Genomic DNA, 26795 nt, shown 5'->3' with positions numbered 1-26795 from the left:
TGTGGACAAATCCTTGTACTTGTGGATGCAGGACCCGAGGAACACCCCTAACTCTGGATAGCTGGAGCGGCATTTGGAAGAATATTCTGGAAGGAGAGCCTCGAAGAATGGGTAGGAATTTACAAGGTGGACACGGGAGAAAGGACATCACGGGTAAACATGGAGATGTGGAGAGGATCCAGCATCTGGTATGGGGGAATCTCTGGAGTGGGGGGTCTCATCACAGATAAGTCTGGCCAAGGTAGCCCTGACCTAAGCATTTGCTTGGAGCCAGCGTTACAGCAGAATGGCAAAAGAAAAGGAGGCCACCTTTGAGGAATTCATTCAACAAATTTTTTTTGAGTGCTTTCTCAGCACCATGGACAGAACCACTGTCACCCCATTCTCAGGGAACAGCCTGTAAAGAGGCAGGTGATTTGTTTATTTTATATTTTGCAATTTTTATAGCATTTTTTTGGATTTTTAAAAATTTTACATTTTGTAATTTTTTTCCATAGTATTTTTTTTGATTTTTGATTTTATATTTTGCAATAAAAAATCCCCCCCAAAAAAGTACTATGGAAAAAAAATTGCAAAATATAAAATAAAATAATCCAAAAAAATACTATGAAAAAAAAGAGGCAGGTGATGAAGTCATGGTTCTCTATGCTTGTGGGCGGTGTGGAATAGGAAAAGACTTGTTGCCTCAAGGAAGAAAGACCTTGCACTGTGGCCCCTCGACAGCAGCTTCGGCACCACACACACTTGTTAGAAATGTAGATTCCCAGGCCCCACTTCAGAACAGCTGAACACTGGAGGGTGGGACCACGCTCTTATTTTTTCCGAATACTTTTTGGTGATTCAGGGTCAGCCCACATTTGAGCAGCACTGCTCGTTGGTAAGACCAGGACCCACCTTTATTCACTTTCTCTGGTCATTTCGCTGTTTCTCAAACTCCCCAAGACCATTCCTACTCAGGACCTGTGCCCTTAACTGTTTGCTGCACAGCTGTGCAGAGGACTCTTTCCTTCATGCCCCACAGATCTCTGTTCAAATGTCATCTCCTGGGAGAGACCCTCCCAAGCACCCGATTTAAAGAATCTCCCCCAATCTGTCAGCCTCAATCTCCTTGCTTGGCTTTAGTTTCTTCATAGCACTCATCACTACCAGGTATGATACTTCATAGTTATTTGATACTATCTGCCCTTCCACTGGAAGACAAACTTATTTACCCCTTGGATCAATAAGAGGCATTAAGGGGGATTCAGGGGGAAGCCTCTTGAGAATTACTTGGTATGAATTTTCAAGAATATGTTTCATATGTAAGTAGGCCCTCATGTTAAAGGGCAAAGCAAAAGAGGGCCAGTGAATTTAAGAGATTTCATGTCCGTGGATCAGGGCTTCTCACCTCGGCTCTATTCACATTTTGAGCTGTATGATTCTCTGTTGGGGGAGGGAACGGACAGTTCTGTGCATTATAGGATAATTGGCAGGATCCCTGGTCTCTACCTACTAGATGTCAGAATCTTGACCCTAGTGACAACCTGCAGTATTACCAAAGGTCCCAGGGCTGGGAAGAGCACAGAACTGTACTGGGATGAAGACCAAAGATGTGTGAACTCAATGATTAGAGAAGATTGATTTTAAAATTGAGAATGCCAAGGACTGGGACTTAGACTATATGGATTTGAATCCTGCTTTGCCTCATAAGCTCCTTGTGCCTGTTTCCTCATCCCTGCTCCCGTGGGTATAGGAGGATCAGATGAATTAACTCATGTAAAGGGTCTAGAACAAGCGCCTGAGGGGCAGTGAGACTCAGTCAACACCAGCTCTTATTAACAGCCATTGGGATGCTGATGGGTCCCCGAGGGTGATCTATAATGCTGCAGTGAGAGCTGTTTTACACTTTCCTCTAATGCACTGTGTCCATCTGCCCGCTGTACACTGCCTTCGCAGAGTAATGACCTTTGCTGTTCGGTTTTCTACTGTTCATGTGGGTCTGGTTGTTTATGCCTCCACTGATGCAGTGCTTGGCGGTGGCCATCTCCATAAAGGGCAGGGGAAATGTGACTGACTCACCTTCTGCGCGCCCGGAATGCAAAGTGGAGCCGGGAGGCCAAGCCTCGCAACAGCATGGAGGCTGAGATGCTCCAATTCCGTCAGCAGAGGGCAGCAGCAGCTGGAAAATGCCTGCTGCAGGCAAGTGCCCAGAGCTGGCGGCGTTTTGATTTACTTAGCTGCTGCGTGTATTTCAAGTTGAGCAAATCATTCTCCCAGAGCTACCTAAGGCTGCAGCTACCTGAGTGCTAGTTCATCTGCAAGAGCCAGGCTTTGCTTTTCTAGAACATTCCCCCTAGCATTTCTGGCCATGTCTGGCCAGTCTGAACGCAGGACAAATTCTGCTGTGGGCAAAATTAAGCTCAACGCCATTGTTCTGAGTTCCTTACCCCCTTCCACTCATCACACCCTCCTGCCCCTTGTCGAGTGACACAGCACCCTTCCCAGCCAGAACTTTCCTATTTTAACTTGTCCTCCTGAAACAAACGTAGCATCATTCTCTCATAATTTCCCTGAATTTATTCTGGACACTGGCCCCGCTCCCCACCCCCCATGTACTTTCCACCCAACAACCAGGGTCATCTTTAAAATCCTGGACAATCTCTTCCCTAGGTTTAAAATTTAGATGCCAGAGAAGACTATGCAGACGCCCTTCCCCCTGGACCACAGGCCTGCAACTCTCATCCCCGGAGCTCTAGTTTCCTGACAACCTTCGGACATGCTCCACACACGTCCCAGCAGATGCGCATTCCCTCCCTCCAGACACCATCTCGCGTACTGTTCTGGGCTTTGCTTTTTCCATCTAGCAGTATACTTGGGAGAGGTTCTACATCGGCACCCAGAGTGCCAGAACTCCATTATTTTTTTTTAATTATCACCAAGTCCACCTTCCATGCTGCCACAGCCTCTCTCTAGCTTCTCACTTCCTGTGCCCAGGGTGGAGAGCTGTCTCCATGCGCAGGTTTGACCAGCCTTGCCTGCCTCAGGGCCTTTGCCTCTGCGGTCCCCTCCTAGCCTAGTGTAGCCCAAGCAAAGCGCAGGGCACTTTCTCTATCGAGTCAGGCAGCTGAAGGAGAGTCCTGAGCTCTCAGTGGCTTTTTCAGGTTTTAATGCTCTTTCTATGCCGGTTGTTGTGGGGCAAGCCTGCAGGCTGGCAAGGCAAGGAGGCCAGGGGGCCAGGAGGCTGGCAGGCCTCCCAGTCCCTGGCAAATCTTAACACTCTCTTCCTCTCACAGCCGTCCCTCGCCCTCTCGCAGCCTTCCCGCTGTAGCAGTGTCTGCCTCTGAGTGAGGCCGCCCCTTGTAGCCTCCTCTTCTAGGCGCAGGTGTGCACACTTACTCATGCCCACACCATGCCCCAGGAGTCCGCCATTGGGCCCGCGTGCCCCGAGCCCACACTCCCAAGCGCCTTCAGGGCCTCAGATGATGGTCACAGAGGCCAATGGCGTGAGAGCCGGACTGTTTCATTACCCGGCACCTCGTTCACTGCTATCATGCTTTTCTCAGCTCACATGTCGCCTGCTCCATTGTCCTGTCCACGCCACACAGCAGTGACCCATGTCGGCAGTGACTGGCAGTGCAGCGCTGTGGGGAAGGCCAGCTCTGAGGCCAGACCCCTGTGGTTCAAATCCCAGTGCTGGCATTGTCACAAGGTGGTCCCCAGGAAAAGGGGAGGTTCCTGGTTCTCTGCCCCACCCAAGGAAAGGTAGGGCTGAGCAGGGAGGAGGAGACTCTGGAGAGGAGAGTGGAGAAGGAGGGAGGGAGAGGGGGGCCAGGAGACTGGAGGAGGGACGGAGCAGAGGGAGATGTGGAGAAGCTGCACTTGCTTCTTGGCTTTGGACTAGTTGGAACGGACGTGGGGAGGTCAACGATGGCAGCTTTTATCTCAATTTTGATTTTGCTCTTTCCCTTCCAGACTTGTCTGGCTATTTCTGGGCCCTTTTCTATGGGTCTCCATGGAAGGTGCTTTAGACTTGTGGCAAGCTTTCGGGCCTCAGTGGCCCTGCTTTGGGCCAACACTATTTGGCTGGACATTTACTCACAAGGGGATGGGTAACTTGGGGTGCTTGATTTGGAACCTATATTCTTTGTTGCACACTAATTGTATTAAAGTTCCTTTCCATTAAAGGTCTTACACATAGAGTATAATGATGTGGCGGACGGCCTATTTAGAGTGGGCAGGTTTGGGGGTTCTGGGGGTGCCCCTCTGCTGGTCCTGTAACAGGTGTAGGGTCATGCAGGGGGCCTCTCACCAAGGGTAAAAGTCCTAGTATGAGGAACATACTGAAAAGAGCAGGCAGACTATAGAATAGAGATTATGTGCTTTGACCACTGGGAACAATGGAGCCCCCCAGGAAATAGCTCCTGGTCACTCCACCCTAGTTTACATCCTGGATAGTGCATCCCCATGCATAGCCTTGAGTGACTCACTGGCCACTTGGGTCCCCAGCCACCTCTCCATCATGAAACCTTTCGGTATGCCAGGCCTGGGATCCAGCAGGGGCCTCACAGAAGTGCCCTCAGGCACCTCAGGGTCTCTGGGCAACAGGGTTTTGAATTAGGCCAACAACTTGTTCTCCATTTCACTTGTGATTAAGCACTTGCAGAGGGGATCCAGGTGGGGGTGTCCATCCAGGCGGTTTTCCTGAGGCTAACAGGACTGAACCAGGGGTGGGCAGGGCAGGGTGGTGCAGCTGAGGAAACTGGAAGGAGAGATGAGGGAGGGAGCAGGGCAGAGTGGAGGAGGGTGAGGGGCGATGAGGCCTTCCCGCTGGGCAAAGTAGGCTGCATTGGGCCTGGGGTTCACTCTGCATGGGACGGTCATGAGCAGCTTTAGGCAGAACAAGGGGGTCTGATCTGTTTTGGAAAGAGCTCTGGGGGTGGAAAGAGAGACCAGTAGCTGGGCCACTGGTTGGGGCAGCTCCTACCAGCATCTCAGAGCCTGGTTGAATCCAGGTTCCTCCCAAAAGGTCAGTGTAGGGTGAATGAGAATTATCAGGATTTTCCGCCCTCCGGCCATTAGCATTAATGACAGGCCCCTGCGGTCCTATGCGTGTGCTTGATGGCGGACACCTGGAGTAGGGCGTGGGCGTGCACAGGTGGGCACCCCTGGGCTGAGAGACTGGGCCTACAAGGGCAGTGTCATGGGGACGCCAGGAGAAAACAGCAACAGACCGAGAGCAGAACCAGCAGAGCAGCAAAGGAGAAGCAGAGCAGCAGAGACCCCGAGAGAACGCCGGAGAGCCCAGGAAGAGTGAAGATTCGCCGGGGACTGGGAGACCCACCAGCCTCCTGGCCCCCCGGGTTCCCTGCCTGCCGTGCACCTGGCTGCCGCACTACATGTCATGTAACACGCTCAATAAAAGCCTGAAAAGCCTCCTAGGGCTCCAGGATCATAGAGGTCCCGCTCTGTGCCTTGCTGGCGCTACAGTCAGTGTATAACATGCCACATCTGAGCTACAAATGGGGGCTGAGGGGTGGCCTCATGGGCAAAGAGGCCCAAAGTCCCAGTTGAGGCCCAAAGTCCCAGGAGAGTCGCCCCTCCCCTGGCCCGGGCTCAGGCCTGGATTCCCCAGTGGGTGATGGGGTGACGATAGGGTGGCGGGGCCTGATGGAGAGCGACGTAAAGGCAAGAGGCGGGGTGCTCGGCAAGTGACAGTCCATCTCCTGTCCTTGTCATCACGCCTCCCCCCATGGCCCCCACCTTGTCCTGACCTTGTCCTCACCGGGCTCCAGGCAGGTCCTTCTGTGACAGGGCCCTGGAGCCAATGTCCTGTGTCCCTTCTGAGGTCGAACAGCCACGTGCTGCCCGCCCCGAGTCTGAACTGCCACGTGAGGGCTGTCACTGGGGGTGGGCAGGAGATGCTGAAGGCCGCCCTGGGCGGCAGGCAGTGGCAGCTGTCACTGTTGCCCTGACCTGCCTGTCTTCCTCACAGGGCCCTGAGTTGGTTTCAGGAAGATGCTGGGCTCCCCAGTCCCGGCCCTTCCCCCTGCTTTCCACAGGGGACCCCGCCTTCTTCCTAGCACCCCCGGCCCTCCATGTTCAAGGCTGGGCTCCTTGGACCCCCTGGGTCTGCCCTGGTCCTCACTGCTGCCAGTGGCACGTGTGTGCCTGCACCCCTGCCTGCCTGCCTGCCCAGGCTCACCCCTTCACCCAGTCCCCTTCCTCCTGCACCATCTCTGGCCCACCTGCTGCCCAGTCCACAGCCGGGCCCCCCACCCTCAAGTTCCAGGCCCTGGCTGAGCCCACTGCAGGGGGCCTGCAGGACAAGCTGCTGCTTTGACCCCCTGAGGCCCCTCCCAGGCCTGGTCCTGCTCACTCTGTCAGGCTCCCATCTGGACATGGCTTCTCCACCCTGCCTCGCAGCCTGCATCCTGACGGGGGTGCTGGTCCCGGCCCGACCTCGCTGGAGCCCCCCCGACAGCCCTGCCCCAGGGGCAGCTCAGGACCCAGGGAAGTGTCAGGTGGAACTGCTGGACATGAAACCCCAACATGTAAAGAGACCCTCTAGCACCCCCCTGTGGAGGACACCCCACCCCAGGCTCTCCTGGGAAAGAGCAGACACTCTCTGTAGGGCTGCTGCCCTGCGCACCCCCAGCTTTCGTCCCTACTTGTGATTTCCCTGGGGCACCTCTCCCCGCTCTCAGACCAAGAGCTTTCTGTGCGACTCACCACGTGTCCCCACAGACGGGCCCCATGGAGGGGGCTCATCAGGGCCCCAACTTCTGGCCACTGTGACCGGTTGTGGGAGGGACGTGGGGTCTGGAAGAGGCTGGGGTCCTGGCCCCACCACTTACTCTTCTGGGGCCCACACGCAATGCCTCCGTGCTGCCCCTTGTCTGTGCCACGGTCTGTGCGCGCCTGGTCACTGCGCCTGCGGCACCGGTATGTGTGCAGGCGGACTCGTATAGAGGCCAGCACGGGAGTTCTCTACAAACGTTAGCCACGGGTACTAAGGGCCTGAACTTGGGGCCTTGTGATGGAGTGGCTGGGAAAGAAAAGGGTGTTTTTTTAACTGGTATTGAGGACTGCATCCTGGAGCTCTGGGGGGAATCTTACCACCGCAGGGTGAGGCTGTGAGACACCCCGTCCTGCAGAGAGAAGCAGTCCTAGTCCTGGTGGCCACTCAGCCCCTGCCCCAGGGGCTCCTGAAGACCTGCCCCCTGGCTGCTGCCCGAACAAGTCTGTTTCTTCTTCTTCTTCTTCTTCTTCTTCTTCTTCTTCTTCTTCTTCTTCTTCCTTTTTTTGGTCTTAGGTTACTTTGAATTGGCTTTCTGTGATTTGTAGCAAAAAGAGTTTCATGGGTGTCCATCTACCTATCCATTTGTTCGTGCATCTGTCCATCCACCCACCCCCCCACCCATCCAATCATCCACCCGCCCTCCCACCCACAAGTCCTAGCTCTTGCGGCTTAGCCACGTCACTTCCCTGTCCAAGACTTAGTTTCTACATCTGTAGAATGGGAGTTTCATCACCTACCTGTGGGCGTGTGTCCAGGATGAATGGGTGGCCCGGGTAGGCACCATACTCAGTACCAAATGCAGAGGGGGAGCTCAGCAAATGTCCCTTCCAACCCATCTTTTCTGTCTAAATCCTGCCACCTGTGCAGGTGTCACGCAGGCCATGCCAGGCTCCCCACCCTACCAGGCCTGGGACCTCCTGGGCGGCAGAATCTGGTTGGTACAGCCTTTATTGTTTCTCCAGCATTTTCCAGAAGAAAGGTGTCATTCAAGGGCCGCAGGGGATGGGAGGAGTAAAAAATAACATAAATAAACTGAACAGAAACTCAGGAGGGTGGCAGGAGGGGCTGAGATCGGTGTCTGGGGAGAGAGGTGGAAGTCCGGGGCAGCAGAGCCCTTAGCTTTCAGCCACCAGAGCGGAGAATTCTGCAAGAGAAAACGACACAAGAGCTGAGTCGGAGGGGGAGCGTGTCGGAGGGACTGGCCATCGCTGGACCACTAGCCCTTTGTGCGATGCTGTCTCTCGGCTCTCACATCTGTGCAGAAGGCCTAGAGTGATGGAATGAGTGAGTGCAGGACTGAATGAATGCATGATGGGAAGTGGTGAGCCATGCCGCTCACTGATGATTATGAATCTAGCTGCAGTAATAGCAACATTAATAGCAACAACCTTCTGAATGTTTATCAGATGCCAGTCACCCTTCCAAGCACAGTATTTGCCCCTGATGACGATCCGCATGGTATCATTATTCCCGTTCTACATGTGGGGAAACTGAGGCTTCCCATCCAGCAGTTTTGACAAGGTCACATGGATAGTAAAAGAGAGGAAGAGCCTGGATGCGGGGCCCGGTCTGCCTGACTCTGGCCCCTGAGCTCTGTTTTGGCCACATGTCCAGACTGCCCATCAGGCTTCCTAGTGGGGTGGAAAGGACATGGGTTTCCAGGCCCTGTTCCTCACTTAGGAGGTCTGGGGGGGCTTGTTAAGGGTGGTTCTGGCGAGTAGTCGGTTTCCGGAAGTGCTGAGCTCTCCCTCCTCAGGGGGGCCGAGCAGGATCCTGGAGCCCTGAGTGGCTGTCTCTGTGCAGCTCAGAGGGGCGGCTGTGCACAGGGCTCATGATGAGCAGAGCTCCGGCTCATTTAATCTGCCCAGGAAACTGGGACTTAATTCTCCTTGTTTCACAGAAGGGAAAACTGAGGTTCAGAGCCTCTAGGCTGAGCCCAAATTCAAGCGCTGGGGTCCGGGCCCCTCCCCGCCAGCTTGCTGTCAGGTCTCTGTTTCATCTTGCGCTGTCATGTGCACGTTGCTCCGGTGGCCGGGTGCAGCACATTCTGCAGCAAGCTCACACCCTCAAAATACAAAAGGAAAGAAAGGAAAACCAACCAAGCCAATGCGAGGGGTCATGGGGGAAGCACCCTGGCACTGACCCCACCAGGGGAGCCGCGCGGGCAGGGCCCCTCACCTTTCCGGGGCGTGACCTGGGAAACACACCACCGATGACAGGCTGGCCCGAGACTGGAAGGGCAAGCGACAGGGATGTGGGGACCCGGGTGTTGACTCCATGTAGTCAGAGGAGGGTCCCCCAAGCAATAACAGTGAGGGGCAGAGACGGTGCCCCAACACCAAACAAAAAAATTCCTCCCATGGGCCGGCGTCCAGGCATCTGGGTCCCCAGCTGCGAACCCCTGAGATGCTCCAGCACCCCACTGGGGCAGGTGGTTCTTTTGAGGTGTTTTTTCATGGTCAATACTTTGATTAATAATATCCAGTTTCATAGTTTGTGATTGGCATTGGCGACTGCCCACAGGTTGTGTCCCCCACAATCCCTCGCATTGGCTTGGTTGGTTTTTCTTTCTTTGCCCGTATTAGCTCATTCAGTTCTCACACCTCTCCTGGAGGGACACCTGCGCCGCATGTTTCAGGTGGGGAAAGTGAGACCCGAGAATCAGGAAGCTTGGCCAAGGTCACACAGACACGATTCATGTTCTTCCTTTTTCACCCCCGAGGCTCCTGACCTGCTTTGACCTAGGTCTAGAGTGACACATCCCGGCTCAAATGTCGCCACCCCCGCAACTCTGTCACACTAGCCCTTTTTATTTACTTCGTGGTCCTTAGCACTCTCTGCTCTGATCTTATTTGTGTTCTTATTTTTGTCAGTCTCCCGCTGCTAGAATGTAAACTCCAGGAGGGCAGGGAGGCTGTCTTGCTCATCACCCTTCTAGCAGACTGGACACAAGCAGCTGTGATAAAAGAATGCCAGGTGGATGGATGGATGGAGAGGCTGATGACGGACGGATGGATGGTTGGGATGGCTCATGAGTCCTCCCTAGGGGTCAGCAAATACCAGCTTATGACAGCCCTGGAGGAAAGTAGGATGATCCCCATTTTACAGATGGGGAAATGAGGCTCGGAGGGTTACAGTGTCAGGGTCATGAGGAAAATCAGAGGAGGGGCAGCACTTGGCTGTGGTCTCAGGAACACCCCTCATGCATGTGGAGAGGCTGTCCTGGCAGGAAACATGAGCTCTCTCCAGCTTTAACCTGCCACTAAATGTGGAAAACTGGCCGGAGACAGCATCCCTGTCACTGGGCACTGAGCTACTCTCTCCGGGATAAAGGAGACACGCGTCTACCTGGCAACCTGAGCTCATGGAGAAATTGTTGGTCCTTGCTGTTTCCTAACTTGCATCGACCTCCCAAGCCCTCACTCTAGACATGAGGGGCTCTTCGGCTGCTCACCCCAAGAAGCCCATGTAGCACCTTTTTACTAGACTGCATTTGGGGACCAAGGAACATTGGCCAAGGGACCCCATCCATGGAGAGTCAGGCACTCTGGAGCCTGCCTGTGGGAGGTATTTGGGTTGCCAGGGTTTGCAAAAGCCTTTTAAAGCAGGCCCCGCCCTCCCTCCAGGCACCCCTGGGAAGCAGGCAGGAAGTCACAGCAGCTGAAGGCCCTGGCTTCTGCAGAGAACACAAGACTCTAATTTTATCCTTCCAGGACCTTAAGCAGGCCACTCAGTAGACAAATGGGGTCAGGGGTCACCTCTTTGTGCTTTTTGTATTTCCCTCAGGTCAGAGTTCTTAGGAACCAATGAACCCACAGCCCTTGTACCCAAAAAGTGTCTCGTCTAAAATACCCAGGTTTCTCCACAAAGAAAAACAAACATGCAAATACACAAAGACCCTGTGGAGTCTAGGCCAACTGATTTGGCATAGGATGCTGGCAAGAAAGGGGGCCTCGGAGGCTGGGCTTCCAGCCTTGTCCTGCCATCCACTCATGCCCCGCACAAGGCACCACACCCTGCCAGGTCCTGGTTCTCTGTGCAGTGTCGGATCTGGAAGATGCTTCTCCAGCTCTCCCACCAGCAAGAGGGCTGGTGTCAATTCCCAACCCTCATTTCTTGCTTCTGTGACCTTGGGCTGCATACTTCACCTCACTGTACCTCAGTTTCCTTCCCTGGACAGTGGAACTCATGATAGTGCCAATGTCCTTGGGTTGTTCAGAGGAACTGAACTCTTGGCCACAGCCTGATACATAGTCCTCAGTATTTGGTAGCTGTTGATAGCAAGATGCTTCCGCAGCCACTTTAAAAGCAAGCCTGTGAAACACCTGGCCGCTCCCTAGCGAGCAAGGACTCTGAAAAAGGCACCAGCTCATTTATTTCTTGGCATTGTTATTCCCACACCACTTCCTTTGGATCCCCCACCACTTCCTATTATTATTCCCATCACTTCCGTTACTATTCCTCACCACTTCCTGTCACTACCCCACCACTTCCTGTTGTTACCCCACACCATTTCCTGTCTCTGTCCTGTACCTTCTTCAACCTTCCAGCCAAATCTAGATATTATTACATCACTTCCTGGCTGGGGGACCTTAGGTCACGATCTCTCTGAGCCTCAGTTTTCCTGTTTGTAAAGTGGCTTCGGATGATGCTTCCTTGCAAGGTGTTGGGAAGCCAGATGAGCAAGTACTAAAGGTGCCTGACACCCGGGAGGTGGCCTGCAAATGTTAGTTCCACCCCTCTTGGATGTCCTCTGGTGCTTGGAAATAACAACAATGACTAGAGAAATCCCGAGGTGGACACAGAAGCCTAAATATCAAGCAGCTGGCCTGACCCAGGGTTGGGCAGGGCCTATCCCATCTGAGTTAGGACCCTCCTCAGCACTCCCATCTGAGCTGGTGCGGCTCTCAGCATCGGAATCTGTGAGATGGGTCGAGGTCAGGGCCTTATGGGATCACGGACGAGGAGTGCCCGGACGATGGTGCCTGGTACAGAGGTGTGTCCATTCTTGTTGCCCCGGCAGGAGGGACAGTGTCCCTTTGGAGGGAAGTGGGGGTCCTTCTCCTACGGAAGGCGCGTGGCCCTCCTGGGAGTCTGTGCGGGCAGCAGACCCGGGGCAGCTCCCTGGTCTATCGCAGGCCAATGGGAGAGAGGCAGGAAGGAGGGCTGGGGGCTGGGAGGAGCAGCAGATGGAGGGTCACAGGATGGGAGGCTCAGGCCTTCCCTCAGGAAACTGAAATTAGCCTAATTAGGTCTGTCCCGGTCCCCAGGCCTTGGGGATTGGACAAATTTAGAAGCTATTGACAGGTGAACCAGCACCTGCTGATCGCCTGAAGTGAAACTGAGCCGGACACTGAGTCAGCGCCTCGAAGGCGCGTCCCTCCCCGCTGCTGTGCTGACCAGGATGAAGGCACCGGCCTCCTGGTTTATCGCCTTGCCTCTAAATAGCTCCCGGGCTCGGGTTCTTATAAATTGGTATTGCAAACAGGGATCACTTTCCCAGCCCGGAGAACAGAACGGGAGGCAGGGTCATCCGGGGTCAGGCCAGATGGCTGGAAGGCTGGGGGCTGGAAGGCTGGAAGTTCTGGGGGCTCCCTGGGTGCCAGGCACTGCCCTGGCATTATCCTACTTCATCCTGGCGGACCCTCTCGTCCCATTGTACCTACAGGGAAACTGAGGCTGAGGGTCACGCGGCCAGGGAGGTCCTGGCTCAGGCGGGACTCCCGCCAGGGGGTCTCTTTCTCAGAGGCTGGAGGGGAAGCGCCTGGGGCTGACTCAGCTGTGACCCCAGCAGCGGGAGGGAGACAGGGAGAAGGAATGTCTCCTCTCTGTCCTAACTACTGCTCTTCCCAGGAGGGCAGTTACATAAGAGAGCGGCCTCCTTCCCCGGCTAAATCTTCACTCGCGCAGCATAAGGCTGGAGTCGGGGCACATCCACTCGGGAATGGAAACGAGCACCCTGCGAAGCGCAGAGGCATTTATAACTCCGGCATCTCAGCGCGCTCGGAGGGAGCGGCCAGGAGACCAGAGCAGCCAAGGGTTTGTGTTGTGTCTTGAACACTAGTGTCGACCTGTTCTGAGTCTCCATGTGGCTCAGTGGGGGGCGAGGGGGGTACAGACTCTGCACCCCAGATGTTATGGGGTGGGTGTGAGGACATGGCGAGAACGGACACAGGCTGTGACCCGCCGCGGGGACTGGGGCTGGCCCCAGCGTGCACGTCCCCCTGGCTGGAAATCAACCCCCACCGGGGCTGGAATCCTGGGGACACAGGCGAGATGCCCCTTCCAGCCCCCCCCCCCCGTGCCATCCCCCCATTTAGAACCAGTTTTGTTTCTTGAGGACTGGTGTTTCCCAACCTCCAAAGGCTTGAGGCAGTGCACAAGAGAAAGCTTACACGTGAAATAAAGAAGAAAGGAATCTTTCCAGAACACTCGCTACATGCCAGCCACTGTCCTGGGAGGCGGGTGCTTTTACTCCTCTTAGGTACGAGGAAGTGGTGCCCGACACGGGACAGGGCTCGGCCAGTCTCAGGCTGGTGCCCACACACACAGCATGTCCGGTCCCCGCCTGACTGCCTCCTGCCTGCCTCAGCCCTGGGCTGCCCCCGCTGCCTCCGTGGTAAACGGGCTACTGAGGGATAAAAGTGAACTGATTTTGCCAGAGGGAAGCAAAAAAGGCAAATCCTTCAGACATGCGGATTTGGAGTGGATTTGGAGTGGAGGAGACCAAAGGAGTCTTGGTAATAATTGTGACTTAATTTTCCAGCCACAGACGCAAAAAGCAAACCACAGGCTCCGGAGTTGGACCAGGTCTGAAGCATCAGAAACTGGACCCGCCACCTGGGTTGGGTTTCAGGGAAACCACCGCTGGGGCATGTGTGGGGGCGAGCCTGCGTGCACAGGTAGGCACAGGCATGCACAGGCAGGCACTCGCGGGCACTCGCGGGCACGGGGCAGGCCCATCTTCCTCCGGTGTGATGGAGTCAGTGTCAAGGTCTGCTGAGCTCTGCACCCAGCCACCCCACTTGCCTGGGCCTCAGTTTCCCTGCCCGTCCAGGCAGGATCAATGTTATGAGGACTGAATGAAATAAAAGAGGTGAGGTCTGCAGGCGGTGCCCAGCACGCAGGAAGGGCTGCAGGGTGGGGACACTGTTCCCTGCTGCCGTCTGTGCCCGCGGGCTCATCGGTGTGGGCAGCCCAGGGACTGGGGGTTGGGAGGGATCCCGGCTGGACTGCGACACCTAGTCCTGGCGTCCCTACTCCTGAGCAGTGCTGGGTTTACAACTGAGGTACCTCTCAGTACCTCAGCTTCCTTCTCAGTAAAATGGGGAACATCATGGCCCCTACTCTTTAGGATTACCAGAAGGCAGTGAGTGGCTCTCAAAGTGTGGTCCCTGGCCCCCCGCACTCCTGGGAACTGTTAGGATGCAGACACTTGGGCCCCACCGCAGACTAAGGCATCGGCACTGGGGCTGAGGCACAGCCAGCTGTGTTGTGAGAAGCCTTCCGGGTACCAGCCCTCTCTGCCCAGTGTCGCTTTCCTTTCCGGCCTTAAACCCCTTCACCAGCTCTGCCCAGGCCTTTCCCGGGCAGCTTTCAGGAATCAATCAACCGCCTCTATAAAAGTCTCTGGGCTTCCTGGAAGAAGTTGCCCCAGAGACCGGAATGCAAAGGGTTACTGTCAAGCTGTCTTTCGCTCTCCCTTCAGCCTGGGGTCCTCAAGCGCCTGGTGGCATCATGCGCCCTCAGAAGGGCCAACAGCTGGAGAGGGAGGTGGTTCTGGCTCTAGACCCCCTGGCACCTGCTGCAGGTGAGTGCCCAGCCCCAGGGGTCTCCAGCCGTCGTCCTCACACCTGCCCACATGCCGTGCTCCCTGATGCTGAGAGCCCAGAGCTGGACACATTCACTCACTCGGCCACTCACTCAGTAAACGCTTCTTGTGCCTCTGCTACGTGCCAGGCCCTGTTCAAGATACTGGGCTCACAACTGAACAAAACAAAGTTCCTGTTTCCTGGGGCTGAGATCCAGAGTGGGGAACAGAAGCAAACTATACGCCAGAAAGCAAAGTCACCTTGTGGAGCCGCTCACGAAACTGAGTGAAGGAAGTGGGCAGCGTGGAGATCCCCAGACACCTGAACTCAGCCTCTTCCCAGGCACGCACAAGCAAACTCAGCCTCTCTGAGGCTCAGTGTCCTCATCTATAAAATGGGGTCGTCGCAGGATCCATCTTCCAGGCAACTGGAAGGTGAACTGAGCACGAGCCAGAGCTCGAAGACGCCACTGCCATCCTCACCCGCAAGGGCTGCACTGAGCCCAGTGCAGCTGGTCCCGCCTGCGGCTTTATTCACCTGGCACCGTGGAGTCCCAGATCGGCCCCCTGATTTTACAGAGCAGGCACCTGAAGTTCAGGGAGTTCTGTGACTCGCCCTGAGAAACCCCCAGCTCACGGGTGGGGCTCTGGCCCTTTGGCCTTGAGAGGGGCAGGCAGCAAAGTGAGCTCCTGAAATAGAGCCACCCGGGGGGATCTGCCTCCCATCTCATCACCCCGCCTTCTTCCATCGCTTTCCATGAGAAGGACTGTGCGGATGGGAGGGAGGGGAGGTAGCGGCACCCTCCCACCTCAAGGGTATCAAGTGCCCATCTCAGGGCTCTCTGTTCTCACTGCTCGTTCCATGGCTTGCCCTGTCCCCTGACCTCCAGACTTTTACCAGGTCAGCCGGAGCCTGCCCTGTGCTGTCAGACAGGTGGGTCCACACCAGAGTCCCGCGGGCTCCCTGGGTGCTTCCTGCATCCACACCTGCGTCCTCCGTCACTGAGGTCAAACGAGGGGACACTGGTGCAGGCCCCGCCCTGGGCTGGGCACACAGGCACACCCTGGTGGCCATTCTCTCTCCCCTCTGACCCCAGCAAAGTGTCTCCTTGCTTCTTTCCTAAACAGGCCCTAAATTTCCCAGCCTGCTGCCCTTGCTGCTGCCCCTGCCTCCCAAACCCTCCCTCCGGGCCTCCAGGCCTGCTGTGCTCCCCACCCCCCTGGGAGTCTGCCACCTCTCGCCTCTGCTGAGCTCTTCTTCTCCTCTTGACCTCCACCTGGCACTACCGCCCGTGGGCATAGACAGACGCAGGGCCTAAGCAACGTGGCACAGAAGAGAACTAGGCTGGCTGCCTCCATTGCTGAGCACCGACTATGTGCTGGGCACCACCCGAGATGCCCCCGTGCATCACAGTCCCTGCGAGGTGCCTGTCACTGTGCCAGTTCACAGATGAGGACACTGGGGTTCAGAGGCGCCCCGCCGGGACCTGGTGGCTCTAGGAGTCGCTCCTAATTCATCATTATTTCCTCCGCTGCCCGGCACAGGTTGCTACTCAGCCAGCAGCTGTTGGGTCTGCTGGGAGAGTTGAGTTAGCGCTTTCAAGGCTGAGTCCAGAGCCAGGGCTGGAGGGGGCGGGCAGGAGCGAGGCCGAGGCCGGCAGCTGGCCTGGTTTCCTTCATCATTTAGGTTGCTCGTGAGCAGCCAGCCGTGAAGACCCTGCCTAGGACTTCTGAGCTGTGGCATATTGGCTGCAAAGAAAAAGGGGAGGCAGGATTGGGGTCACGGGAAGAGGGGCCCAGGGTGAAACTAGCTGATAAGCAGCCCGGGTTGGGGGGGCCAGGAGAGATGTGCCACTCAGTGGAGTCACCAAGACCAACCACGAGTTTCTCTCCAGCACCCTCCACGCTGGCTCCTTTAAACCAGCTCCCCCCTTCCAGCTCCAAGAAGGGCAGATGGCATCGGAGGCCAGGAGACTGGCTGCACCTGCCCTTGCTAGCGTCTCTGTTGTTTCTGGCATAAAACTTTAATAAACTGCACCCATGTTCAGAATCCTTTCCCAAGGCAATTTTGTGTGGAAAGTCACTTAATTTTCACGAGTCCAAGGAAGTGTTAGGACAGAGCTGGGCATCCTAGTGCCAGGCACGGGAACCTAGGTGTGGAGAGGGGAGGTGGTCAAGGTCACAGCTGGCGAAGGACAGAGAGGAAGTAGGGTATGGGGGCACTCAGCAGTAGATGTTCATGAAGTGACTGCTTTGGGTGGGGCATGGGCTAGAGGCTGGGGATACAAGGAAGGAGACTCCCCTATCCCTAACTTGTCTCACTTTAGTTAACCAACGCCGTCAGCTCCTGTTCCGTGCCAAGCACCATTCTAACCACCTAAACATCAATGCAGCCACTCTTCACATCAGCCGGTCAGAATTATCGTTATCCTCAGTTCAGGGATGAAAAATCTGAGGCCCAGAGTAGTTCCTTGAGTTGTGCAAAGTCACATAGCTAGAAAGTGGCAGAGCATGGCCAGGACTTGAAACCAGACCATCTGGATGCAGAGCACGTGAACATACTGGTTTCCGGCAGACAGCCAGAGAGGGCCATCTGGGGGGTGAAGGCAGAGCACGGGGGAAAGACGTCCTCAGACCTGGTTCTCACTCCCTGCGCCACCGCCTATGCCCCAGCTCTCTGAATAGGCTCAATCTCAGTTTGCCCATCTGCAAAATGGAGACAATTCCCAAGGATGCTAAGAAAAGTAACAATGCTAGGATGTGCCTCAGGAATGCTAGTGCGATCCAAATGGGGGAGCAAGGAGAAGGGGGAGCACCAGCCCTGGCCCTGGCCTGAAAGCAGAGATGGAGAAGCAAAGCCAGGCCAGGTACTCCTGTTCCTAATTCCCAGCTGGTTCCTGGCTGGCTGTTTTTTTCTGGCTGCCCTACAGCGAGGTCTACTTGGGTGAAGCCAAGCAGGCTTTGAGACTTAAAGTTACAGGACACCTAGATAAGAGGCCGAGGAGATAGGAGGGAGATAAGGAATTTCCATTCCTGGAATCTGAGCTGTCAGAGCCAGCAGATCCTTGGGGATCCGCTAGCCTCATCTCCTTGGGTTACAGAGAAGGAGGCCCAGAGAAGGAGCGTGACCACTCAAGGTCATGCAGCTAGTCAGGGCAGAGCAGGGACGAGAACCCAGGCAAACGTGCAGGCAAAGTTCAGGGAAAATCCCTGATTCTCCTTATTTCACTACACAGTGAGGGGTGGGCGAGGCCTGCTCCATTTGGGGTGTTCAAACTTATAATAAAAAAATCGATGAGCTTCTCTTTGCCTGGTGCTTATACGATAAAGCTTTCAGACCTCAAGGATTGACTTTTCCTTCCTTTTTTCCCCATCTTATACATATTTAATAATATATATAATCATGCTACCTAGTAATTTAGACCTATGGGTAGTAAGCAGGTGATATAAATAACTAGACTTATATTTAATGAAGGCAAAGCAGGTATTTGGGGCATCACTTGGGGACAGGGAAAATCTGGACTTAGTCTGAGCCAAAATATTTGGTTATTAACTGAGAGGGACCCAAATAGTTGGGATTCTAAATTTTCTAGTGGGAGCACTCCCCCAGGGAAGACGTTGGGATTCTGCTTTTAGGACAAGGCATTGCTCCTCTCCCAGGTATAATCTCCTCCCAAGCAAAGTAGAACAAAGCCTAGAAAGGTTGGCCCAGACATAAAACTGAAGGTCACAGCAGTGAGAAAAGAGGTGTAAGTTTTCAGTGGACCAAGAAGCAGAGGGAGCGTGGGAGCAGAGAAGGGAGATTTGGAGGAAAAGCAAGCATTCCCTTGTGCTGCTCACACTGTGCCCTTTTCTCCCTCCCTTCTGCAGTTGCTCTCAAAGGGTGTGGGGCGATGGGCCCCTGAATATCTTCTCCAGTTAGTCTTACCAATCAAACACACTGAAAAAGTTAGATTTAACTAACCTTCACATCAAACAGCCAGACAGTGGGCTTGCACAGCCACCTCACTAATCCTCCACCTTTTCCTGATCTGGGGGCACAGGGCTCGTTTGTTCTCCCCTTCAGGCCACAGACATGGCTCCGGACCTTGAGCAGACGAATACCCCGAGAGCCACCCCAGCCGCTCACCTTCGACCCCAATCTTGCCGTCCCCATCCTTGTCTCCAGCGGCCAGCAGCGCCTTGGTTTCTCTAGCAGACAGGTCTCTGGCGTCCGCGGAGAAACCCTTCAGGATGGAGCTGTGGGAGGATGGAGAAAGCCAGGGAGGGTGTCAGCCCAAGGTCACCTTGCAGGGCCACTGTCTGCAGGTGGGCTGGCATCTGGGCCGGGAAGCGCAGCTGGGACAGGCGGCAGGTGCCTGCCCTGGGGCCGCCAGGTAGCCCCTGGCGCCGCTGTGCCGGGTGGGTGCGTGTCCAGGGCGGACAGGCTGTCCTCAGCGGACGGCCAGCTCGCTCCAGGCAAAGCACCTGCTTGTACTTATTCATTCAGCCGACACAACACAACAGTGTCTCTCTGGGTCATGCAGGAAACTGGGAGCACAGAGATGGTCTTAGGAAGCCCACAGGAAAAATGAGGAGGTCAAGAGAGACCACCAAGTGTGACAGCGGCCATGGAGGAGGGGCAGGGAAGGGTGTGTGCGGGACTGCATCCCTCTCTCCAGGGGTGAGGGGCAGAGGCAGGGGAGGCTTCCCAGAGAAGATGAAGCCTGGAGGACAGGTAGAAGCCAGCCTGTGTGTGTGTTAGGGGGATGTGCATGTGTGGGTAGAAGGAGAAGGTTCCAGACAAAGGGCACCCTGTAGTGGTTTTGGGGGCGATCTGGGGGATGGGGAAGTCCCAACTTCTAAGCCAGTGACACAAGGCACCCCTGGGGTGGCCCAGAGAGTGTGGAGAGAGGTTCCTTTTGCTGATGCAGGTTTGCATTTTTCTAGTCCTATCCTGGGCCCCCTCCTCTTGATTCCCAGGACTCCTGAACACTCCTCCCCACTCCTGCTCCCGCTGTCTCTGCCTCTCTGCCTCCTCCAGAAACCACTTTAGCTGCAGAAGCCCAGGAGGGTGGGGGTCCGCAGGAGGTGGGAGGTGCTTTCTAGACAATTGAAAATCAATGAAATACTCCAGTGAGCTCTTTCTGTCGTGCCTGTGGTGTGGGGCTGCGAGAAAAACAGCCTCTTTATGTGTATTAAATTATTAAGTAGCATCATTCCATTAGCAATATTAAGTGGCTATAATTTAACCTAGTTAGTTGCACGGATTTTATTCTTCCGGAAGCAAGGGCGGCCAGGCCAGGGTATTTTCTTGAAGGGTGCCGAGAGGGCAGAGCTGCCGGCAACTGGGGAGGCAGGAGTCCCAGCCCCGCTCCCTCTCCCAAGCATGAGGCAGGGCCAGCAGGCGGGGCCTCAGTTTACCCCAGCTCATCCTCCTCGATGAAGCCGCTCTTGTCTTTATCCAGGATGTGGAACACCTTCTTCACGTCGTCCGCACTCTTTTTCTTCAGGCCCACCATTTGGAAGAACTTTTTGTGGTCGAAGGAGTCGACAGCTGTGGGGGAGGGGCAGGTTAACATGAGGACAAAACAGCGGGGAAGAGGGGAGGGGACATCATGGCTGATGGACTCCTGAGTGGTCCTGGGGGGACTAGGGGTTGCACCTCCCTGGGAGGACTGAGGGAGTCCAGGGTAGGAGAGGAGGCTCTGCCCAAGGTCACCCAGCTGGAGGAGGGGTCAACCCGCACCCAAACCTCTCTGCCTCCCAAGCTTGCCCCTCCTCCATGGCCCCCCATCCCCCCGTGGAGGGGGTGACTTTCTGGTTTGCTTGAAGCTTCTGGGACGAGGCCCCTTGAGAGCGGGCCGGGCTTGGGGGTGGTGTGAACATGGTGTGTGTGTGTTGGGGGGAGGGTTGATCTTGACACAGAGGACAAGTTTCTCTCAAGGTCACAGTGTGCGAGGAGAGGGGAGACCCCAGAAAGTTTGGCTTTGTTGTAGAAATCTGTTCCAGTGAGAGAGGGGAGCCTTTGGAAAGCTCCCCAGGATTTCCCAGTGAAGTTTCTTCTCCAAGGGAGAAGGTGACTCAAGGAGAAGTGGGCGAGGGGATGTCACAGAAGCCGGGGCGGGGGCGGGGGGGGGTGTTCACGGAACATCTTCACACCCAGGGGGAGTGGATGCCAGACCAAAAGGACATGGGAGCCCCCAATTTTGTCCTGAGGCCTTTCTGAAGAACACCTGGGAAAGAGGACAATGTTAGACCCCGGAACTTGTGTGGGGATCCTGTCGAGAGTCATGCTCTCCCCAAACCCCACTCCTGGGCTAGGGAAAAAGGAGTTTTAGTCCACCTCTGACACTAGCATGGGGGCCAAGACCCGAAGGCCACCCCAGTTCTCATCCCCCTTCTGCCACCCTACGTGACCTTGGGCAAGTTTCTGGCTCTCTCCCAGCCTGAGTTCCCCCATCTGGGCGATGTGAGGGAGGAGGAAGATAGGCAGTTAAGTGCCCACGTCCAGGGCAGCTAGGAGAGGCCAGGCCGTTGCCCGAGGGGGCTGGAAGTTGCAAGCAGGAGGACGATGGCTCAGGGCTGGGGAGAACAGAATGCCAGCTGGGGGAAGGTCACCCCCCTCATGGTTTGCTGAGGAGGGGGGCCCAGAAAGGGGCTTGGACTGTGGGAGGGCCAGCCCCAGTCACCACGGCAGGTGGGGGGGGTCCTCTCTAGAACAGGGGTCAAAGAAAGGGATCCCTTGAAACAAGGCAAGGTGCACACCTGCAGCCCCTTCCTTGCCCCTTAAAGGGGAAGTTCCCAGCACCCCCCTTCAACCCGGGTCCTCACAGTTGGTGGGACCCTAGTTCATGCTGCGGGCTACCTGGCCTTTGGCACCAGCAAGTTTTGTTTGCTCGGGCAGGGTGCCCAGCCTCCCCCGCCGCCTGCCCGGGCTCCCTGCGCCAAGTCCCGCCTGGATGGAGTTTGGGAAATACTGAGGACCCCCCCCCCCCAACCCAACTCCACCGGCACCCGGTGCAGAGAGCTAGAGACCTCCAGTCGCCTCCAGTCGCTGGGTCCTGAGGGATGCAGGGGCCAGGGGAGTGGATGAGGGGAGAGGGATGAGGAGGGGAGCGAGGTGCTCACCGGCAAAGGCCCCCAAAGCCTTCTTGATGTCCTCAGCGCTGAGCAAGTCTGTCATCGACATCCTGCAACTGTTTGAGCGGGCAGAGCAAGTGCGAAAAGATTAAAAAGTGCTTTTCTCATCATTTCTGCTCATATGACCAGCGCTGCAGTGCTGCGCGCCCGGCGCACGCCCGCCCCACCTGGCGCCGAGCCAGGGGGCGCGGGGCTGGGCGCGCAGCCAGAGCAGCTCAGTCCAGCCGCGCCGCCGAGCTGCGCGGGCCGGGCGCGCGGGCTCCGGGCTCCGAGGGCTGCCGCTCCGCACTGTCCCCGCCGGAGTGCTGCGGCCAGGGCGCGGGGGAAGGGACGGCCCCTGGAATGTAGGGGGCGTCCGCGTCCTCGGCAGGGTCTGGAGGCTTCACCTGCCACCAAGGGCGCACTGCCCGCGCCGGCCCCAGTCTCGGCCCGGGCATCGCCAAGGATGTCCTGCCGCGGTGGGCAGGGAGGTCCTGGACTCTGGGGCCAGGCCCACACCCTCAGGAGTCCCTCGGGCCCGCTCCCACTCCCTCTGCTGCTCCTACCTCAGCCTCGACTCTAGTCTGTCCTGGATGCAAATTCATGCTGCGAAATCTGCGCGCTGAGGCCTGGAAACCTGACCCACCGGAAGCTCTGACTGCCGGTGCCGCTCACCCTCTGTGGATCCCATCCTGCCTCTGGCCAGGGATGCTCATTCTGAAATCTGAGCGTTTCTTTCTTCTTCTGCTTCCCTTTTTTTTTTTTTTTTTTTTTTTTGCTAGTCTGACTTTCAAAGAACCCTTGTCAGATACCCACTGATGACTAACTCCCCGTTCTTCTGGGCCACAGAACAGTGCTGGGGTCACACCTTCAGTGCCCACAAACTTTCAGGGACTGGTCTGGTGGGAGAGGCTGCTTGGACTCTCTAGGCACCCCCACCACCCCAACTTGGTGACAAGGCTGAATGTATGTTAGGAGGAGGGTGGCGCCTTCAAGACCACACTTTCCAAGCAACCTAGATGGGTCTGGCTGGACGTCCCCTCTGGAGAATGTCACACTTCTGGACCCTTCTGCAGCTAGACCCCAGTGCATTCTTTCTCACCGTCTCCCGGGGTCAGCTGCCACCAGCTGCAGGTGCAGACTTCTGGACAGGGAGTCAGGAGGCCTGGGTTCTAGGGCCTGGGCTGCATGAGCCCCTGTGTGACCTTGGTCTGTGGTCTGCCCCATCCTTGGCCCTCTGTCCCCCTCCCCTGTGTTGATGGTGTTAGTGGTCCCCCCATATGGTAGGATCTTGAGACCCCAACACAAGGAGCAGGCAGGTGGGCCGAGGCTGAGACTGGCGGCCCTGGTGAGGGGAGGGCTGGGGACGGCAGTTCTCCTGTGCTGGCTGTCAGCTCTGTCTCCCTCGCTTGGCCTGGACAGCTACCCTTCCTGGAAACCTTAGGACACCACTGGCTCTGGCTGCCCCCCTTTTGTGTGAGTCAGCGCCTTCGCGCCATAGCCCGCCAGTTGGGTTCCCAGGCACCGGAGGAGGCTGCAGCTCCTGGGCTGATCCTTCTGGGCGGGAGACCTTCCCCAGGTCCCTTTGCTGCCTCTGCTGCCCTGCCCCACCCAGCTGCTAATGCAGATGTGCAGGCCTTCTATGCTCTTATTTCAGCCTCTTATTTCAGGGTCCTCTCCAGGCCCTGGTTTGTTTTCCCAGCTGAAGAATCCATATGCTATACCAGTGGGGAAACTGAGGCCAGGGAGTCAGCAAATGGACTAAGGATACACAGAGAGACGGTGGCAGAGAACTTGGAGTTCAGGAACCCCCCCACTTCCCGAATGGACCCGGCTTTATCAAGTCCCACACTTTTCAGCCACACGCTAGCTCCTGGAAAGCCACAAACTCTGACCCCTTGCAAAGACTGGAGCCTCCACAGAGGCCTGTCCTTTGCCCTCCATCCTCGATCTCTCCTGCTGCAGATGCCGCCTGTCAATTTAACACGCTCTGGGGGCTGAGTCCATCCACCAGAGTTTCAGCTTAGCCCACCACGCCCCTCTTCTGCTTCCTGGGGCCCCTGATGACATCACCATTCACAGATGTCTGGCTCCGCCCCCTCCGTCTGCAGGTGCGGGGACCCAAGACCCAGCCCTAGGCCCCACCGGGAGTCAGGATGGAGAACCCAGGAGTTTGTGTTCTCTGCCCTGGGGTCCCCACCTTTCAGCACTCCTCCACCCCAGCCCTTGTATTGCTGGGAGAAGGGGAGAAGGGGCTGGCCCTCTCAGCTGGCCTCCTCCCCACGGCATCCCTGCATCCTTCTGCAGCTTCAGTAGCTGCTCCTCACCTTGGCTTGGGGTAGAGCTCTGGAGCCTTCACCGAGAGGCTGGGCTGGTGGGAGGTGCTGTTGGGAAGTGAGCCTGCTGGTGGGATCGCCACCTATATAGGCTGCTGCTCTGGCTATTTTGGGAGGTGGTGCTCCCTCCAGCCCCCGGCCCCCCCTCTGGTGTCAGATACTCCCCAACTGTGGTGCTGGGTGTCTGTATCACATTCACCTCCTGAGGGCCATCAGCCAGGCCTATTAATAACCCTTGGCCCCTGCCTTCCTCTAGCACCCAAAATTCAAGCTCAGGCAGTCTCTCCTCTTCCAGGAAGACTTCCATGACCACTTTGAATGGCAGGAACATTTCCATCTTACAGAATCCTGCAAGAAAAGGCAAGCCAAGGGCAGGAACCAGAACTGTCTTCAGGCGTGGGTGAGCTAGGGTCTTAGGCCCTCATCATCTTCTCACCACAGAGGGGCAGAGCCAGCCAGCACAGATGAGAAGACAGCGCAGAGATGTTAGATGTTATGTCACTTCCTACTTGAAGCCATGACCCTGGGGCTAATCCAGAACTTTCATAAAATGATCTAGGACCTGGCAGGAAGACATGCGTTGCTTGTCCCCTCACAAGCCCCTTTCTGTTTTGTACCTCAGTGTCTCCACCTGTAAATGGGGCAAACTTTGCTCTCTCCATGGGTTTTGTGGGGGACTATAAAGTCCCTGAAATTATATGCAAAATGTTACGTGCAGGTGAGCTTTTGTGAAGTAAAAGCCCCTAATTTCCATGATCTTCACAAAGGGATTACTGTTGCCATCTGTCTTGGACTGGAGATGACCATGCAAGGGGTGTGTTTGGGAAGGCATGCATGCATGAATGAATGGGTGAATTATTGAATTCAAAAATACTTATTGAGGGACTCCTAGTGGCACAGCGGTTGAGCACTGGGTTGTGAAGCTGCCCGCAGCCTCTGCAGCACTGGTTCAATCCCCGACCACTGGGTGAGGGTCCCACATGGTGCACAGACCTCTCCTGCCGCCCGCTGCTCCCCTCAGCGGTGTACTTCGTCAGTCTGCCTGCTCTGCTCTCCCCTCTGACTCTGGTGAATTCTCTCACCCTCCTGCGCTTCTGACTGTGCCCAGTGCTTGTATAAATAAATAAATAAATCTTAAAAAAAATAACAAAAATACTTATTGAGTTTCTGCTATGAACATGTAAGCTTCCTCTCCTCATCCCCAACATTAAGGAGAGTCTCCAGGGCACCAGGGGGGCCCAGGTCTTACACCATGGGAGGTCCAGCCTCCATGCAGAGGCTGCTGGGAAGGAAGCTGCACTGTCTCTCATTGGCCGTGGGCTCTGAAGGTGGAAAGTGGGGCGGTGCACGGGATGGAGACAGCAGGGCAGAGCCTGAATGTGTAGTGTAGGGGCCTGGACTAGGATGTGGTGGTGGCAACAGGGAGACATGTAGAGGAAGGGTGGCATCTTGCGGGGAGACATTCTCAGTGTTGGGGGCTACAGATAAACAAGGTAGAGAAGACCAGGTTGACTCTAAGTTTCCAAGTCATTTCGTTGAAGAACGCTGGCGCCATTGTTGAAGGTGTCAGGTGTGGGGTGTGAGACTGGAAGGTATCTGCAGTGGCTGACTGCAACCTGCTCATGTGTGTTATAGATGGTGAAGGCCACATCACATAGAGAATCACTGGGCTAGAGAGGTCTCCAGGTAGGACACAGAGCTCCGGCAGCCAGCAGGGAGGTCAAGGACTTGATGTCATGGGCGTGACCAAACTCAGGGAGGTCTCTTGAAGATCAGCCTTGAAGGAGATGCCTGGGCAAATAATCACTTGTGTGTTGAACACTGAAGTGTGCACTGCATCATGCCTTCATCCTCAAACCCCCTGGTGGGTAGGCATTGCCTTCCCCACATTACTAAAGAGAGAACAAAATTCAGAGAGGTTGCGTGACTTGCCTAAGGTCACAGCGCAGGCCTCCCTGACTCTAAAGTGCTGACTCCTTTCTACTGTACTCTGCTTCTTGACAAGACATGCTGGGGAGCAGTGCCCACTTCTAGTGATTTATTGGGAACCAGGAGGGACTTCCTCTCTGTCCCCCTCTATTATCTTTTGTGCCTGTAACTAAGCAGATCTAGGTGGGTTGAACCATATCAGGGGTGTGCACTTTATATGCTCTTTATTCCATTTTACCTTCTTTGTAGGTTTGAAGAAAGTCCCGGAGATGTTTGGTGACTTGTCCCAGGCCACACAGCTGGAAATGAGAGAGCAGAGATTTAAACTCAAGTCTTTCCTCTTCTGAAGTACCCCCACTACCCACCATGTAGTGGAGTAGGACAGAGGGCAATCCTGAAACATTACCTAATTCTTTTGCTCTGAATCTATGCTAATTCAAACAATCATTACTCTATTTATTTGGTTTTTACAAAGACCTCAATGCCAGAAAATGAGTTTATTAGCCAGGCCTTTTTTTGATGGTAAGTGACAGAAAGCCTGACTCAGATCAGATGAAGACAAGAGGGATATTTATTGACTCATGCAACTAAAAGGTCAATGAGAGTTCAGGTAGGTATGGCTTGATCGAGCCCTCAAACACTGAACGAGCCTCCTTATTTCTCAGCCACACCTTGAGCTGCATTGGTCACCTTCTCAGACTGACCACCCCTGAGGGTTACAAGAGGTGTTCCCTGCAGTGCTGTCAAATTTCAGGTCCCAGGCTCATGGGGAAAGGGAATTGCCAGAAACTTAATCAAGAGTCTCCAAGCTGAATTTCATGGACTCTGATGAGCTCAATTT

At 55.6% G+C, this 26795-nt stretch overlaps 1 protein-coding gene across 1 annotated transcript; it reads right to left on the bottom strand.

The window, feature by feature from the left end:
• Window positions 1-7763: 7763 nt before the first annotated feature.
• Window positions 7764-26248, bottom strand: PVALB (parvalbumin). Its single transcript, XM_084255179.1, has 5 exons — window positions 26193-26248; window positions 21699-21766; window positions 19992-20124; window positions 18718-18827; window positions 7764-7922 (listed from the first exon to the last, which is right to left on the bottom strand). The coding sequence occupies exons 2-5, from the start codon at window positions 21757-21759 to the stop codon at window positions 7894-7896; spliced, it is 333 nt and encodes a 110-aa protein (XP_084111305.1). The 5' UTR covers window positions 21760-21766; window positions 26193-26248; the 3' UTR covers window positions 7764-7893.
• Between the last annotated feature and the right edge of the window lie 547 nt (window positions 26249-26795).

This window comes from Talpa europaea (genome assembly GCF_964194135.1).
Source record: "Talpa europaea genome assembly, chromosome: 15".
In the NCBI taxonomy this organism is placed as follows: Eukaryota; Metazoa; Chordata; class Mammalia; order Eulipotyphla; family Talpidae; genus Talpa; species Talpa europaea.
The sequence above is the reverse complement of the archived record's forward strand: the minus strand, read 5'-3'. Positions and strand labels throughout refer to the sequence as shown.

Coding starts and splice junctions, on each gene's coding strand:
- PVALB (XM_084255179.1), bottom strand. CDS start 21,759: ATGTCGATGACAGACTTGCTCAGCGCTGAGGACATCAAGAAGGCTTTG. Junction 18,828..19,991: donor ATCGAGGAGGATGAGCTGGG/GTAAACTGAGGC, acceptor ATCCTCCCACAG/CTCCATCCTGAAGGGTTTCT. Junction 7,923..18,717: donor CGGCAAGATTGGGGTCGAAG/GTGAGCGGCTGG, acceptor TTTCTCTTGCAG/AATTCTCCGCTCTGGTGGCT.